Raw genomic sequence first — 18459 nt, 5'->3', positions numbered from 1 at the left:
ACTTATTTCCATTAACAACTGACATGAATTGCTACAAAGTAAGCCTGTTCCTGCCTCCCCTCTCGCACATTCCTGGGTGCACGTTCCTGCAAAGGGCCTTGCAAACATGGGAGCTTGGTTGAGAGAGGGCAATGTGCTGTGTAACTGGGAACCAGGGCAGGAGGAAAAGGCCAGGATTTTGTAACTAGGTTTGGGGGGATGAGGCTTGTTGTATCACCTCAGGTGTCTGTGGTACTACAGATCCTAAGGGGAGGAAACTGACAAAGGGGAAATGAACTGGGCTTAAACCTGCTTCCTTTCATCATAGTGCATCATAACTGTTTTCAGTCAATCTCTTATTTAGTTCTCTGTATCAATTCAACCAGGACTAAGGAAAGTTGGATATAGCTGAGCCTGAACCAACCAAAAAAAAATGTAATCATTTGGTTTCTCGTTTATCAAGAGATTGCCCTGCTGAAATGATTATGCTCTCAGTTAGGTTTTGTGTTTGTAGCCTTTTGAGATTGTTTGTAAAGCAGTGGCAGTGTGAAACAGCAAGTGTGCCAGGACATGATGGCTATAGAAATATTAACAGGCACTTCTAGTAACTTGATAAAGTTTGAAAAAATGAAAACGAAGCCTCAGCCACTGCAAAACCCTTTTTGCTGTCAAAATTCTTCCTACTACTTAAAATACCTAAGCACTGCTATAATAGATCCTTATCTTGCTGCTGTCCTTCAATTAAGGATGGAGTATCTTGTGTGAAACACCTACCTGTTCACCAAAGCATGCTGCTCTGTTGCCATGTTCTCAGTCAGCCCTCTTTTCCCTCTCCCAGCCTGTCAATCAGCCATCCATTCCCTTCAATTAATTCCTTTACTGAGTAGGGATGGATTTAAACGGATGCTAAAATGCTCTGCTGAGCTGTGGTCTAATTAGAAGCTGAGGGTGTTCCTCTGGAGAGGGAGATTGCCCTTTGAATGGAGGGAGCTCCCAGGTCCCACAGCCCAACCTGGTACTGTTTTATGCATGTGAGATACTCGTATGCACTTTGCATGTCACATGTGAACTGCTTTTGATACAAAACTGCTCTATAGCTAGAATGAAGTACAAGAAAATTAGACCAGTAAGTGCAAGCGCTCATTAAAACTTTCCAAGCTAGCAAGGTAAATAAAATTTAATGTCTCCAAGTCAGTGTGTTTAGTCTCAAATAGTCCTTTGTGCAGAGCTTGGAGGACTTGCAGCATCACATGTGTGACTGAAATAAGCACCGGTGTTTGAAGCAGCCTGTGGTGATGCTGGAGCTGCACAGCCATGTCACAAGGATGGAGACACGAGCCCTGTTCTCACCAATTCCAAAATGCTGTTCCAGGGGCAGGCAGGCCTGGCTCGCTGTGAATTGGCAGCCTGGATCATTTCCTTGTGGCGGCGGGCGCCTTCTCGGAAATTTAAGCTTCCAATTAAAAAAAAAAACCCAAAAAACCAAACCAAACAAAAAAAGAACAAACCAAGAGGCCTCTTCATCCTTAAAGTTCAAAGGTGACCTTCCCAACACTAGCTGAACGTACGCCGCAGCAAGGAGGTTTGCAGGCAGCCTGAGATGGCAGCTGGGTGCAGTTCTGCTGATCCTCTGCCTGGGCTGTTCATGCCAAAATCTGACGGCTTGGAAGGTAAATACCGCTTTGTGAAGTCCCTGCCTGTGGTACCCGTGTGCTCAGGTGTGAACTTACCCCACCTCACCCTCACTGGAGCTTGGTTTTTCACCTCGGATGGGACCGGTGCAAGGATGGGATGAGGGAAGTGTTGCCACTTGGTCCCAACCTGATCTGTGAGGGTAATTTGCGGTCGCTTCACAGAATCTGTGGTACAGACTGAGGTGCATCGCAGAAAATAGGCTTCCTCTTATCTCGGGTGTTGTCTGACTGACTCGGATCGTAACCCCTCAGGGCAGGAACCGGTCTATTCAGGTGCTTTTGAAGTGCCCGTACGCACCGTGTTTAATGATTAGTTACTATTCTGGTTTGATAGGTGATGGTTTGCTTTCCCTTCAGCCGCTAAGTGCTCAACTATCTTTTTGACTGGAAGCACTGGTTACCACAGCCGGGCTGCCCCGCTCCGGAGGGGGAAGAACGGGGCCCGGTGCGTTTGTGCCTGCGGGATGGTGGCAGCGGCGGCTCCGCGGTCGTGCATCCCCCCCCGGGATGGGCTGCGGAGGGCCCCTCGGTGGGCAGAGCCGACTTCGGAGGTGGGAGGTGGGTGCTGCAGGGGGGGCCCTCCCTGAGGGGAAGCCCGGGCTGTGCCCTGAGCAGGGGAGCCGGGGCCCTCCCTCAGGAGAAGCCCCGGGGCCTTGGCAGCCGCGGAGAGGTCGGTTCCTCCCCGCAGCGGGGTCCGGCGGGGGTGGGGCGGCAGACAGGCCGGGCGGGCTGGCCCCGTGTCTCCCGGGTGACAATGGCTTCTTTTGTCTTGCGGCCGTAATTCGTGGCTTTCAGTTACAGGGCCCCAGTGTGGGAGCGTTGCTCAGTGCGGGTCAGGCCGTTAGCAATGAGGACTCGCCCCAAGGTAGCTATTGTTTCCCGCTGCGTCCTTCCAGCTCCCGCTTCCAGATGCTGTGAGGCGAGGCCTGGGAGAAGGGGACCGCTGCAGCCTCCCCCGTGGGATGCCCGGGAGCAGCTCTCCCGTCCGGGCAAAGGGGAGAGAGAGCCAGCGGGGCCTGCTCCTTTTCCCCGGTTTGGCACTTGCAGTTGGCTCATGGGTTTGTGGTATTCGGTTTCAGGCTTAGGGATTCCAACCAGCCGGCGCTGCTCTTGGGAGGAAGGAAGAGTGAGCTATACTTTTCTCATTGGCCCGAACAAAAAACAGAAGCCTCTGCTGGGGTTTGGGAGTGGTTTATGGGCTGAGCTCAGTGGCAGGGGAGCCCTTGCAATGCCAGAGGGAATAGAGCCGTATGGTGCGCTGTACCTATTGCGAGGGAACAGGAGCTAAGCTCAGGGTAATGCTGCCTCTGCTCGCGTCTCCCCGAGTCCATGTGCATGTGCGTTGTGCCTCTGCCTTCCCCTGCCCGCCTGCCTTCGCATCCCGGCGTGTCTGTCGCTGTCTTTGTTTTCTCTCCTTTGCTTGCGGGTTTGTAGCTCTGCGTGGCGAGTGCATTGTGGGTTTTGCCTGGGAGTGTGGGATCCGCGCTGCCTGGTGGAGCCGCGGCTCTGTGTTGTTTCTGTGTTCCCAGCCCTCTCTGTGTTTGCTTAGTGGTTTAGCTTCATTCGGATCGTCTCCCTCTTTTTTTTTTTTTTTTTTTTTTTTTTTTTAAGGGGGGGATCTCCGTGTTTGTTCTTCCCTGTGAGTTTGCAGGTTACTCCATATTTCTTCGCATCATTTCTCCAACAAATTTCCCCAGGTATTTTGGGGGAAAGTTCCCCTTTCCCCCACACCACAAATCCTTTCTCCAAAATAACAATACATTAAGCTGAACAATTTCAGGCTTGTGGAGAGCTTAAAACAAACTCTTCAGTGGGGAAGGGAAGCTCCCCCACAACAGATTACAAGCAGCTGCATGTTTTAAAACCCTCACTGAGGCTGTGCAGGGAGATAAAGTGGAGCGTGCAGGGACTGGATGTGGCAGCAGTTGTGGAAAAATAAATGAAAGTTGGGGCATCCTTTGCATTGCCTATATTTTCAGGGTGTAACTGGTCAAATTGTCTCCTGAAGCAGGGCATGGGGTTGTGTTCCTGTAACCCACTTTACCTGCTCTGGCCCAGAGTGCTGAAGGCAGAGAGCTGCGACCAGAGCACGCAGTGGGATGTAGTCCCCAGGTTTCTTTCAACATGGATGCTGCGTTACAGGTTTTTTTTTTGGTTTGTTTTTTTAAAAAAAAAAAAAAAAATAATTTTTTAATTGAAAAACCTGAAAAGTTGAGTCGTTCCCCAATTTAGCAGCTGTTGGTGATGAGGAGCCTCTTGATGAGGTTGGAGCTGAGTGGTGTATAAGATTAGCTGTGGCATGGAGCTGTGCTGGGACCATGTGACTGCGGTGTACATTGGAAAAGGAAGCTGTAGAGGTCAATGCAAAGGCATTGTGCCAGACTCTGGCAACAAGGGAGATTGTTATATGGCGGAAGATTGCTTTTTTTTTTTTTTTTTTCAGGCTCCTGAGCCTTTCAGTAGCTCTTCGGGTTGGACAAAAGTGGCCCTGTAAGATTAACAGCAGAAATTAAATATGGAATGGCTCATTTGTGGATGGAAAGAAAAACCGTGGTGTGTTTTGGTTTAGTTTTTTTTTTTTTTTTTTCCGAATGCTCTATAGGTTTTTATTAATCACCATGTGTGGCTCTTTGACTAACACCACCTTTACTGGAGTGGAAATTGTTGTGTTTTGAGGAGTTTCAAGAAAACAGAGGGCAAATGGGGAAGAACAAGGAAAAAGAGTTGCGTGTTTATGGTTTTATCTGCCCTGGTGTTTTCTCACAAACCTGAATTTTAAGCACTTTGATTTGACAGAGAATTCAATCCTGTTATTTCCTCTCTGAACACAAACAGATCAACAGTTTCAAGTTTAGGTTATTGACTACTGAGGAATAAATAAAACTGGCTGATGCTTAGGCCATTTATGTTCATTCAGAATATTTTGGTATGAGTAGGTAGCACTGGCTTGGAACATTTTTGTTAGCATGATGTATTTTACATCTGACCTTTTGGAAACTGCAGATAATTGATTCCATCAAGGTTTGAGTTTGGTTTTTTTTTTTTCTTTAAAACAACATGAACCTCTGATACTCAACAGTGCTCACAAGCTGAGAATTTCCCTGTTGGTTTTTGTTTTGTTTTTATGAGCAATTATTCAATCTGTGACTTTTTGCAGTTTGGCTGGAAGGAAGGCAACTTCCTTTCTGGGCTTCTTGTATTGTTTTTAAATTTCATCTGACTTGCAATCAACAATGTCTTGGTAGAGTAAAACATAAAAGGAGAAATTAGGGAAAAAAAATAATGTATTTGGGAGGGAAGGACTCATATTTTGAAGTGGAGCATATTGAGAGTCTAGACAGCTTCTTGGCTAGCTGTGATTTTTGAAGCATCTGAAATACCCCAGGGGCAGAAAAAGGCTCTCTTCCTCCTTCTGAAAGATTCAGATAAATAAGTAATAATTTTTAAAAATCCAGAACGTGCAGGAGGCGAAACCGTGTGATTTCACAAGGAGAGGGTTTTTTTAATTGTGAGATGAAGGCACAGGACCTTTTTTGAAGCCCACAAATTGACTGTCTTCATGACAGCATTGCGTATCATTCTGTCAACTCCAGCTCGGGATGTGGTTGCTAGGCAGCAGGCTCTTATGTACCTATAGTCTCTCTGATTTGCCAGCCTTCTGCAGACACATGGTAAGGTCCTTTCCAGCCTATCATCTAGAGGGACTTTTGCACGCCGTCTGCATACTGCTGAGCTCCTCTCTACCTGAATGTGATGAGAGACACAAGTGAAATGAAACCGATTTTCAGGGGGTTTTATTTAATTTTTTTTTTTCCTTAACAAATCCCCTCCTGGTTCTGTTTCCCTAACACGCCTCCAAAAAAAAAAAAAAAAAAAAAAAAAAAAGAGGCAAGCCAAAAAAAAAAAAAAAAAAAAAAAAGCCATGAAACGGAGACCGGAACAAGGAAAAAGAGGTTAGTGGGTTAAGTGGTGTGTGTTTCCTGCCTTTGCAAAGGTGCCTGTAGTGAGGAGGGAGGCTGTAATTCGGCCATTAGTTACAGATGGTGGCTGGAGGCTTGAGATTCAGGCAGTGAGAGGAGAGCTCTTGTATCTCTTTCCAGCCATGCCGACTTTAAACTGCTTGGAAACCCTGAATCAAGATGGCATAAAAAGCAGTGGATTTGTTAGTGATGCTGCCAGCTGGGTCCTTTATGTGTTTTGCTGCAGAAATGCCTAGAAATGTGAACAAAAAGGAGTTAACTTGCCAAACAACATTTCTGTCCCCCAGTCCTTGCAAAAATGGCAAGTAGGTAAAGAGCATTCAGGAGGATTTATAAGCAAATTAGATTTTTCAAAACTTTGCTGTCTTTGAAGCAATTTGTGTACAACTCAGGGTGAATGTTGAGTCTCAAGTGGTGAAGGAGAGTGTTAAACAGATCACCCCAGGGACTGGCAGTGGCATAGAAATTATTTCTGAATAGTACAACTTTTAGTGGTTTTCCATGCCTTAACTCTGAAAGCTTTTGTTCCAGTTTTATGAATGGCAAAATCAAACGTGGGGATATGCATTTTTTTTTTTCCAGCAGAAACCTAATTATAATTACTTTGGGAGACAAATTGCAGTACTATAAATGCAGAAACTTAATTGGTGGAAACAGGTTTGCCCATGCAGTTGATCTCTGTAAATTAAGATGGGAAAGCCACTGTTTCAGACTGATTTTTGTCCTTTACTCTGCTTACAGGTACTGTTTGATGAGTGTGAAAGGATGCTTCACTGATTTTCATATTGATTTTGGTGGCACTTCAGTGTGGTATCACGTTTTCCGTGGGGGGAAGGTAGGTGAACCTTTTTTGATATTTATTTTTATTTCTCTGTGCCTCTTGGGGAGGGGAGGGGCTGCTTTCTTATTCTGTTTTTTTGTTTTGGTTTTTTTTTTTTTTTTTGTGTTATTTTTGGGGGGTTTTTGGGGGGGTGTATGTGTGATGGAGCTAGTCAGTGACCAGTCTATTTCAGCTAGATCTAGAAGGACACCATTCACCTTTCTGAAACCAACAAGTGTTTTATTTGAGATACCAAATGTTTTATTTGCTGGTTGGGGTGCTTTAAGGATTGCTGTTGCTGCTTGGTGTAGAAGTGTCTTGCAGTGAGCATCTGGCTGTGTGTATCCTTGTTGGGTCAGAGTGCCCTCACAAGTCTCCTGTAGCTTCTGCTTCTTTTTAGAGATTCCACATTCCTTCAGTGCACACATGCACACGATGCTGGAGCTGAAATATTTCAGGATACAGAAGCATTTTTGCTGCTTTATGTTGCTTTTCCCAGTTCTGGTATAGACAGTGGGATCTGAAATAAATACAGCAGATAGAAGATCTCTGTGGTAGAGAAAATGTTCTGTGTATTCCAGTGAATTTGTACTGTACCAGTGCACTGTTTTAACTGAAAGTGAACTGTGCAGGCATCCTCAAGTAAGATATTTAATGGAAGAGAGATGACAACTGACAGTTACCTTGCCACTTCCAGCATGTGGACTAATTGCTGGTGCTCTCTGCTGTGTGCCTCTGTGTACAACACCTGGAAAACATATTTTATGCAGAAAACTTGGTGTTATGTGTTCATTTGCTTAACACACGATAACCTTTTGGGAATCTCTCAGCTGTTTATTTTTGTTGACTGTTGCTAATAGTTAAATCTTTCTTTTATTTTTAGATCTTCTGGCTGATTCCGCCTACTCTGCAGAATCTAGAACTTTATGAAGAATGGGTTCTCTCAGGAAAACAAAGTGATATCTTTCTGGGAGACAGGGTGGAACGATGCCAAAGAATTGAGCTGAAACAAGGCTACACATTCTTCATCCCATCAGGTATCTCTTGTTATCTAACTGGTTTGGGGCTCACAGGAGTTGTATTTGAGTAACATTTCTCTGTAAAACAGTTCCCCATGTCTAAACCCCATATTGACCTCTTTACTTGCTGTGGCAAAAGCAAGGCTAGGGACTGGATTAATTTAATATTTCAGAAATTGTGCTATCCAGACTGATGAAACACTACTTCCTCACTTAAGATGTTATCAGACTTTTCTTTCTTTGGCTACATGGGACCACAAGCCTGTTTATAATGATACAAGACACTGTGTCTGTCTAGTGCATCTTACCAGGGAAATAAATATAGGTGGTCTTTCTACGTGACAGAAAGACAGGTTGGTAGTTTTTCAGCTCTAGAATTACTCTGTGGAGACAGGATTATTATTTTTTAATCCTGGAGACAGAGAGAATGCAGGTCATGCAAAGACAGTGACAATCTTCTTGCCAACTAGGGAGCACTGTTAGAATCAGTTAAAGACCACAGCTTTGCACATTTGTAAGTATTTGGTAAGAACCAGCCTGGGAGGTGACAGGCAAAATGACTCTGAGGGTGGAGGAGTTAATCCATTAGAGGAATTAGGTCTTCCCTTGAAACAGGTCAGAATGTGCTGTTACTGTTTGAGCTGAGTGTTTGAGTGTGCCTGTGCTGTTTGCTTAGATCCTGTTACTGCATCTTCATATTTGTCTTCATTCCCCTGTGAACAGCCTCCCACGAAGAAGAGTTTCTGTGTGTTAGTTTAGTCATAAGGCAAGTTGTTGGAATATAGCAAGTTGTGGGAGCTTGTATAGGACATGACTGTAACATGGTGGTTGAAGTGATTCTAAGGGTGGTTTTTGACTGTAGTTTCTGCTTTCTTAGGAAAGTCCAAAGTACAGAAATGCCAATACCTAAAATACATCTATGCCAATACCTAATAATAATAATACATAATGCCAATACCTAAAACATCTTAGGCTCTGGGCATATTTGAAAGGCATATATGAATAATTCCTCTGTAAGCACCTCATGGATTCAAGGTTTTTTTTTGCTCCTCTGTGTTTTGTTTCAAAAACTTATTTGCTAATCTCTTTAATTCTGTGAAAGGGCACTATTTCTATGTTTGCTTTAAAAGCATGGAAATGCCTAATTAAAGGATGTTCCAGGTCAGTGCATTGAGCAGAGCTGTGTAAAACAGGTCAATTCCTATGACCTCTTTGCTCTGCTTTGTGCATGTATCACATTAGCTAATCTTTGAATGTGTTTTGTATGAACTTTGTAAATGTTTGGGGTGTTGAGGTTCTGATGCTGGGTGTCTGCATGGCTGCTGTGTCCCATACTCTCCACTGAGCCTGGTAAACTCTTGACCAGCCTCAACTCATCCCTCAGGAAGGTACCTTCTAGTTACAGGTCTGGTCACCAAAAGTGTGGAGTGATACAGCAGGTGCTGAGCTGGACTGTGGATGGAGAACAATTCAGCAAAGGACTCTTTCCATAAAATATCCTGCTCTGCTCCTGTTTTCAAGTAATTTTTTGGGAATGGTCCTAGAAATGCTCTTATTCCACAGCAGCATAAGGGTGAAGTAGATAGGGAAGACTAACAAGACACATGAGGGAGTGAGATCATAGGGTTGTGGAAGATGGAAGTTTTCTCTGAGAATCTATGATCAGCAGTAGATGCAATAAATCCCTGAAACTACAAACCACTTGGACAAGAACAGGAATTATTCTTACTGATTGCATAAATATAGTGCTCACCAGGGCCTTGGGGTATTTTCCTCTCCATCACTGCTGTCATCTTTTCAGAATCAAGTTTAAATCAGTTAATTTCTACCTGTGCTTCTAACCTTGTGAGGCACTGAGAGGCACCATCACAGCTGGGGAATCAAGGAGAGATTGAGCAGTGTTGTCAGCACAGTGAGTTGTTAGGGGCTCAGCTGCATCGTGCAGCATTTTAGGAGTCCCTCCTAAGTATGGTCTGGGGGAAAGGATGCTGCAGTTTTAGGGGAGACTGTATCTGGGGCCTTGCATAGGAGCCAGGCTGTTCTCCTGATGGCTCCAGAGCACTTCTCCAAACAAGCAATGCACTGTCATGAGTTCTCACCTCCAACTTCACCCCTTCCCACTGTAGAGACAAGGGTGATCAACTCTGGTGAGGTCTGTGGCAAAGTGATAAAATCAGCTAGGAACCTGCCTTTTCTGTTGCTGTAATTGGCTACACTGATATCAGCATGACTGCTGATTGAGAAATACACCACATTGTGCCATGCTGGAGGTTATGGCCAGGTGTAGATTCAAGTTGTTTAAAAAGCTGAAGGTTCAGGAGAGGAGGAAGCTGTAGTTGCTGCCAGTGTCAGTGGATGAGATTCTTTATAGAGTGTGGTTTTCTTGTCAGGTATAAACTGAAAGCATAATCTCAGTGTTCAGTTATTGTCTCAGTAGGAAACATTTTTTCAGTCAGAATGAAATCTAGAACTTGGTCAGTATTAATTGTGCTGGAGTTTTCTTCTGTACCATGTGCATATCCAGGGATAACCTGCAGGGAAGCTGTGTGAAGTGTTTGGAGTCCATTGTGGTGGTGTTACAGTCAAGTAGTTTAGATACTATCTCATTGCTGTGCTAGGGACATGCAGAACCAGTGTCTGGGCAGCATCCCTCAGATTTCCACAGCTCAGGATAACTGTAGGCACATGTTCCTGGCTTGTGTGCAGCCACTCATTCTGTTACATCCTGATTGCTCCCCTACAGCCTGCTGGAAATACTGCTCACTAAGTTAATGCCAATGTGTTACCCAGTTTTATAACATCCTTACTGCTTCTTTCTCTTGAAGCATTTTTCTCCCTTTACATCACTGCATAATTTCACTGGAACCTTTCCTCTCTCCTCTTACCCTTCACCTGCCACTACAGTCTTTATGCTCTATAAACCATCTTTAACTTTTATCCTTGCACTTGTTTATTTCAAGTGGTGCATTAATGCATCTAATTCCTTTCTGGTTCAGTTCTCTGCTCACCATGGTGCTCTTGTGTGCCCCTAAACATCACTGTTGTTACCCAAATCCAAGCTTAAAGCCAAGTATAAATAAAATACCTCTGTTAAGACTGTGAAGTGAGAGCATAATCAGGATGTGTCTTGAAAAGGCAAACTCAAATCTCAAGTGTTTGTAGGGGAGCACAAATCCTCAAGCAGAGGGGCTGTTTTGAGTGATTTTTGTCTGTTCTTTAAACCTGGCAGTAATGGTCTCAATAACAGACCGCCACATGGTCCATAAAATAATAGCCTAAGAAGTCACTGTGCATTTATTATTTCTGAAAATTGAATAATGGACTGCAAAAGACTTTTGCAGTGCTGATTTATTAGACATCCCTATTATCAAAATCCAGACAGGGTACTGTACTGTCAACTGGACATCCTACTCCTTCCTGGTTCCCCTCCAAACTTTTCACTGCTGTTGCTGAATGCTGTTTTATAGCACTTGTGTTTCACCTGAGTTGGCAGCATCCCACTGGGAACTAAGCTGTTAGTTTTACTTTCTTTTTCTTCTGTTTGTTTGTTTGTGTTTTATTAATAGTATACTTTAGGGTCTTTGACATGGAAACATGCTATTATAATCTCTCAGTTTCTTGAGAGCTGAAGCACAAGCCCCAATATTTACAGAATATTCTCATTGGTCTGTGGTGATTATTATGGTAATATGAGAATGCTCCAAAGTTCTTGTTTCCCATCAAATGCAGAAACAATGACTTTTCTCAAATGTTTCTGAAAAGGAAAGTGAACGGGAAGTGAACTGTGCTGTGCAGCTGTTTGCAAGGATTTGGATGCTGCATCAGTGGTTATCAGTAGGATTCTGCTTCTTCTGAGTGTGCAGTCTGAGGTCACCTCTGCCACGCCAGCCAGGATTTGATGAATTATTATGTAATGGAGCCCAAAGGTAGCATATAGTCTCTATATCAAGGAGAGTGACAGGCTATTAAAATCTGACTGGTAAATTTTTTGCAGGGAGTTGTGGTTGGGCTGCATAACTGCTTGGCTATTTTTGGTTGCTGTTCACTTTTCCCATTTTGGGAGCTTCTGCTGACATTAATGGAAGCTCCTTGCCTGGAACCTTGAGGGACGAAGCGACAAAGATCAGTGGAGAGGATGAGAGGGGAGTTTTTGCCTCAAGTGTCTGCTTTCAGATAGAAGGTGACAGCAGAATGTTGGATTTTTAGTTTTATTTCTCTGCAGTACTCTGCCTTATTCTTATCAAATGATGTAGGATTGAGGATTGCTGGAGTAGGTTGGTTTTTTTTTTTCTTTTACAATGTAAACATCTTTCCCAGTGCGATGCAATCATTTTTCTTTTGAGATGAGAGAAATAATGTTTCATTTGTTGGCAGTGCCCACTCTTAAGGTTATCTCTTCAGTCACTTTTTATTTTTGAGACATTTCTATTTCATCTTTTCCACCCCAAGCTGCTGTAGAACTGCAGGAAAATAAGTATGCCTTTAGATCAGAAGCAAGATACCTGTTCAGTTACTCCTGGAAACGGACGCACCATGGTTTGGGGTTAGAGCCTGTAGTCTCTTTGCCCCGACAGTTTTATAAGTTAATATTCTTTTTTTATTATTCTCAGATGGATGATTGCATCCTTGCAGATAGAGTAGGAATTTGCAGGCCCCTGAAATCTTCTAACAAATTTGCAATATTTAATAATACATGTTTTATAAAATTCGACAGATAATGAGATTGTATCTAGCTGCTCAGAAAAGCTTTTGTTACTGTTAATTTTACCTTCCTGATTTACTACAGGTGATAACATCTAAGTGTTCAAGTGTATCTTAGGAGTGGTGGAATAATTCATAACAGTATATTAGCTGAGAGTGTTTCTGAACCTCCTGAATAGAACTCCTGCTCAGTCTTGGCTTGGCTTTGTAAATGAGGATAGTTTTAGGAAGGAAGAAATACTCATTGATTACCAAGAACTGAAATAAAAACTGATTTTTGAGAGTATTACCAAGGGGATAGGTAACCCATGAGACATGGAGGGTTGTGCAGTAGCAGCAGGGTCTGTGTGAACAGCAGAAAGCAGTCACTGTGGAGAGAATTGATGACACTTGTTCCTGAGGTGTCTGTGTTGGAGGCCATGTGGTGAGTTTTTGCTGTAGGACCTGAAAGATGCAAACAACACACATGAACAGACATGACAGGCTTGTCCAGCACAGAGTGACATGATCATACATGTCACAGAGCTGTCTGCTCACCCTGTGCAAAGTCAGGGCACAGCTGAAGGTGAGGCAGGTGGGATGTATTGGTAGGGGTGATACTGAACTAAATGTCCTTGGCCTCCCTGTTTGTGTCTCGTGCATAGCTACAGCTTTGCTCCTGCTCTGGAGACCTCTCTGCCTCTTTAAAAGCCTTTCTAATTGGGAAGCTTAGGAGATGGGTGTTCTTGTTTGGAAATGGTCACAATGAACATTCATCCTCCTCAGTTTATTTCTGAGTCGTGCCTGTAGCTAAGCTGTGGGAATGAATTGAATGTGCCATCCAAGCTTGTCTGTTCTCAGGGCTCATTTCCACACTGTATTGCCCTCCTGGAAACTGTTTTTTTTTTGTTTTCTGCTTAGCTCTCTTTCCTCCTACTTGTACTTTTCTGGTGTTGGCCTCTTCAGTTTTCCTCTGTAGACAGCCTTGTTCATATTACAACAGCAGATTTTTTAGGGTTTTTTTCCTTTCTATGGTAACACCTATGCCATTCTTCCTGTGTTTTTCTATCTTGTCAATTCTTCATCTTTTTTGTCTAACTTTGCCCATAGTGTCCTGCAACCCTGAAATACACCTCTTGCTGCTTGTGTCTCTGCAGTTTCAATATTGCATTCCTCAAACAAACTGAAATTATTTTAGGATACAGGGTGAGTGAAAAATCTTGGGAGCAGGCAGCTCCTCTGTCAGGGCTGTGTCCTGTAGCTGGCCTGTGAGCTGGGTGCTGCATGTGGATGCACAGGGACTGCTGGAGATTTAGGGGCTCCCTGGGACTTTCCTTTGTGGCTCACTCAATGCTGTTCCCCAGTGAAGGGATGGTACCCATGGGCATTGTCCTTACCCATCTCTGAGCCATGTCTGGAAACCATCCTACACTGTGCTTTGGCTCAGGGTAGGAACTTTACTTCACAGTTAATAACTTTGTTTATTAGTCTCTGGTTTATTTTTATTTGTCCAGCCTTGATGGATTTTAGTAATTTGTTGTTATTGAGAATAGTGGCACAAAAAGCAGTATTTTCAGTCTTGTTGGGATCCAGTGTTCAGTTTGTTCACATCTCCTAGTTCAGAAGTTGGGAGCTGAAGGTGCTAAGTGTTTGTAAAATGAGTTTGGACCCAGGTTATAAATGTAAGTGTGGAATTAAGTACATTATCTGCAGAACCAGAGGTTGTTTCAGATACTTTAGGGAAGATGTTCAGTTTGCACCACTAACATCTCTTCAGCAATACAGGATCAAAACCATGTTCATGTTTCTCAATCCTTCTGCTGAGGATTTGTCATGTTGGGACCTCATTTATTGGAGTGTTGACTCAAACCAGTGGTAGATCCTTTGACATTTCTCCCCAAAATGTTGAGAGTACTATGGAGGAAGTCTTAGAGATTAATAACACAAAGACCCTTGGCATGTAGTGGGGGCAGTTTCAAGAGGACAAGGGAGGTGTGATGAGACTGAAACCCAAAGAACAAGAAATAATGAAACCATTTGCCCTCCAGTGTGAAATTTTCACCGAGAAAATACAGTTTGTAGGAGGAGGCTATTGAGTGGTTGTAGTAAAAGTGTGCACTTGGAACAGCTGTATTGATGGGATTTAGTTTTAGTTCATATAAAATGAACTTCTGTTTTTCCCCCCAGCCACATAAATCTTTGATTACCTACTGGAAGCACTGGCCCCAACTTCCTTGACCATGGATCATTTTCCTTCCCAATCACTAGGACCAGGAAGATCCCTGATTTTTCCAGTAGTCAGTCTCTTGGTACTGACTGATGTATTTCATCTGAGGTGGTGAACTACTTCAACTGTGAAGAGTTTTCAGAGTGTTGATGAACATAGTTGCCACACTACCCTTAGGTGGAAAAAAACCAAATCCACATTCCTCTCTAGTTGATTATTCTTGATTTGGAAGTAATAAATGGACTAAATCATTGGGAGCAACTCTGCAACTGAAATTATAGTAACTGGAGCAGGAAAGATGGAATAATCCCAGGAGCTGCCAGAGCTATAAGCCACCTGCTTTTCTGTATGTATCACATTTAGCCTGTGGAATCAGACTGGTAAATTGAGTGAGCACTGGAACAGGTTGCCCAGAGGGGTTGTGGAGTTTCCATCCTAGGGGATACTGAAAAGCCATCTGGACATAGTGCTGGGCAGCTGGCTTGAGGTGGCTCTGCTCAAGCAGGGAAGTTGGACCAGGTGACCTCCAGAGGTCCCTTCCAACCTCTGCAATTCAGAAAAATGTATCCTAAGTTATGAGCTTGTCTATCTAGGGTGAAATGCTAGTGCTGATTCTTTTCCTCCTTCTTGCTCTCCAACCAATATGCCCTTAAATGTTCTGCCATCTGCTGTGGCTCAGGGACTTCTCAGGTACAGCTTTGCAGGTCTTTATGGTCTAAAAATCGTTGTGGAGGAGAAGCTTTTGTGGCTTCTAGCTGGAGAACCCTTTAGGCTGAATGGCATTTCCCTGCTCTCTCACTGATCTGGAAGTGAAGGAAATCTGCCACAGCTTTAGTAGAAAGTACTGCACAGTTAGGAGAAAATTGACTGCCCCCTATGTTGCTTTGCTGTCTTCTGGTTCATAAATTGTAATGCTTTTCATTAAAGAAAGAAGAGAAGGGGGGAAAAAAAAGTGTCAGGTCTCTGTGGGTCCCAGATCATTAGCAGGATCAATTCCTTTTTCACTGCAGAGATCAGAGGCTACAGTCTTGCATAGCCAGTCCTTCAGCTGCTGACATACTGAGCAAACAATGCAGAAACAGAAGGGCTGGTGTGTGGCTGCCTGAATTGCTGTGCCTGGATTTTTGTTGTGATAGAAAATTCTTCCCTTGCTTTGGAGCCCATGGCTTAACACAAGGCCAGCAATTAAACAAATGACAGCAATTAATTCAGTCTCTTGCAGGTTTGGGTCAGAATTGTCTCATCAACTCCAATACTAGAAATGTTAATTCCCTTAACTTGGGGCTTGCAGTGGAAAAGATTTTTTTGGTTGCTTCCAAGAGGCTGATAACAAGATATGAAACTTCCACCTTTGAGGGAGGGCTGGTCATAATTTGAAATTGTTGACATCTGATGATGTGTGCTCTGGTGCTGCTGTGAAAGGAGTTTGATGTGACTCAGTCCAGTCCCACAGACCTAGCCCACCACCACTGCTAACGTGATGTGCAACCCTACTGGAGGTGCCAGCAGGTACATTTGAGAGCCAAGTGGATTGAACAAGCTGAAATGACTTCTTAGTCATGGCTGTGGTTGAATCACAACCTTGTGTGTTCTCAGTAAACGCTGTAATCCTGTGAATAAAGAGAAAAACCCAATTTATGGACAGCTGGAGGACTGTGCTTCATCAGATGCTGCCTACAAGCATGGCATTTAACCCTTTGTTGCTTTAACCTCTCATCCCCTGCAGAATTGGGGTCTATGGGGTTGTTAAAATTTGATTATAGATTGCTCTGTAATATTACCCAGCATGAGGCATTCTCAGTTCTTTCTTTCCCTCTCCAGGGTGGATACATGCTGTTTATACTCCAGTAGATTCTCTGGTGTTTGGTGGAAATATCCTGCATAGCTTTAATGTTCCCATGCAGCTTCGCATCTATGAAATTGAGGACAGAACAAGGGTAAGGATACTTGATTCTCTTTTTAACTGAACAATTCTTTGCAACTGGGATCTGTCATAGTCCCTCCTATTCCCTTCTGACAAACAAGAACTGACGGGATCTCTGTGTCAGAGTTGTTGAAACGAGGTAAATGTGAAGTAATGAGACTTTCAAATGTTGGCTATTTTTAGTGGGATTTACTCATCTGTTTCTCCCTGCTTCCTGCAGATGTGTCCCCTCTGTGTCTTTTGTCTGCCTGTTAAAACTTTCATAAACTCCTTCCCTTTTGCACAAAAGCATAGCATGCTTTACAGACCTCTGTACCAGTGGTTCTGGTAACCACCTCCCTATCACCTCTCCGGGCACTGCTGGAATGGACACCTGAGCCTGGAGAGCTCATGGGAATAGGATGGTTCTGTCCACAGCTGAACTGACAAAGCTGCACAGAGCTTGCACACAAACCACGAGTGGATTTCCTTCCACGGTGACTTGACACTATGCAAGAACTTCTTGGAATAAAGAATTTAGGATGGGGTGTTAATCTGACCATTTTTATGTTCATCCAGGTGTAGCATATCCCTGATGGAAAGAGTATTGCATCTTGGAGGGGTTTAATGTGTGGCCTCTTTGTTGGGAGTGAACATTTTACTCTTGCTTAATAAACAGGACACCTAATCATCATTCACTTTAAAGATTCATAAAGCAGCAGAAGCTGATGGAAACACCACTGGTTTAGTAGGCTCCTAAATAAACTGTAAAAGGCAATTGTCATGTTTTGATGCAAAGATGGACCAGTGGTATGTACAAATTCAGATAGAGATTTGGGGCTGGCTGCTTTGGAGGCACTGCAGTGAGGCAGTGCTTGCAGACCACTGGTGCCAAGGGTGCTGCTCATGGAAATGTGGACTGGCAAAATGGGAGGAAGCTGCAATTTTTTTCCTCTGAAAAGTCTTATAATGGCACATCTTGGGCATTCGTGTGGTTCACTGTTGTTGACCTCTGCAAGAGAACACAGTTCTGGCTCCAAGTGGGCTTTTCCCCGTGTTGCTTTCTTGCAAGTGAGAGTGCACAGACAGACCTGAAGCAAATATGTGTTGTTTCAATATACATCTGACTCAGTGAGAAGAAAGGTGTCCTCCCCTCAGGGACTTCTCCTCCTTCACAGAGGTACAAGGCCTGGTAATCTTCACATTGCTGCAAGGCACATGAAGGTCTTCTGAGTAACTGTAAATAGGAACCAGAAATATATACTGGATATAGGTGCTGCAGGTTCTCAAGGCAAGGGTGTGCTGTTGCCTGGCAGGATGATAGGACAGGCAGCTTGCATGGAGAGTGGAGAAGTAAGGAGCAGGAGGGAGGATCAGTGCTAGAATTAAGTTGCTTCCATTGGTGTCTGTGGGGAATATGGGAAGGAAGCTCTTTGATGAAGCAGTAGAAGTGCTGACATTTCATTCCCATGGGACTTGAGCAGCCCAAGGTCACACACCTTGGGTTTTAACTTCTCAGGAGTGCTCCATGTTTGGCCCTTCTCCTTGGGAAGCTGGGTGCATCTTTGCTTTTATACCAGGAGGCAGATTTCCCCATAACAGTGGAGTATTTTGGTAACTTTTAGGAACTTAGCATCCTGTTCACTGAAATGCCTTTGAAAACTCACTAGCACCTTGATCCTAGGGGGAGGTTCTGGGAGTTGGATATTTGCCTCTTTGAAAATGTTCTGATGGAGTTTTTGGGGAAGGAATATTGCATCCAGAAATATGCCCTTTAAAAAAGACTAATGAATGCCATCAGCCCAGAATTTCCACGTGGAATTGTTTCAGTGCTTGTATGTTGCCATGCACAGGCTGTACCTGTGCTCACAGGCAGGTGTTTAATAACAAATCTGGGTGAACAGTTGAAGAATAACAAGTATTTCTAGAGAGAAGCAAAATATGAGCTGTGCAATTAAGGCCTAGGGAAGTTTGATATGAAAGGCAGGAAAATCAATGCTTGTTACTTAGAAGTAATACCACACACATCCAGCCTAAAAATATCCTGCAGGAATCTTGAAGAGGTGAATGTTTTCAAACTGGGATTCTGGTGTGTCCTACTTCATTTGCTTTGCCAATTAAATTTTGTACTTTCTTTTCAAATAATTCTATTCATAG

The 18459-nt window shown here is 43.7% G+C and overlaps 1 protein-coding gene across 13 annotated transcripts in view; it reads left to right on the top strand.

Annotated features, from left to right (window-relative positions):
• The window catches only part of KDM2B (lysine demethylase 2B), a 112500-nt gene that overhangs the window by 38145 nt on the left and 55896 nt on the right, over window positions 1-18459 (top strand). For 9 of the 13 annotated variants that reach the window (XM_071763184.1, XM_071763187.1, XM_071763183.1 and 6 more), the window contains 3 exons: window positions 6395-6488; window positions 7357-7510; window positions 16221-16336. In XM_071763184.1, coding sequence (XP_071619285.1) covers window positions 6395-6488; window positions 7357-7510; window positions 16221-16336 — 364 coding nt within the window. Of the gene's footprint in view, window positions 1-2519; window positions 2539-2800; window positions 2969-4944; window positions 5627-6394; window positions 6489-7356; window positions 7511-16220; window positions 16337-18459 lie in introns of those variants that run through there. The other 4 variants (XM_071763192.1, XM_071763190.1, XM_071763194.1 and 1 more) reach the window with 4 other exon arrangements.

The sequence above is a fragment of the Heliangelus exortis genome, chromosome 19 (assembly GCF_036169615.1).
Source record: "Heliangelus exortis chromosome 19, bHelExo1.hap1, whole genome shotgun sequence".
In the NCBI taxonomy this organism is placed as follows: Eukaryota; Metazoa; Chordata; class Aves; order Apodiformes; family Trochilidae; genus Heliangelus; species Heliangelus exortis.
Note: the sequence above shows the minus strand (reverse complement) of the source record. Positions and strands in the feature narration are given on the sequence as shown.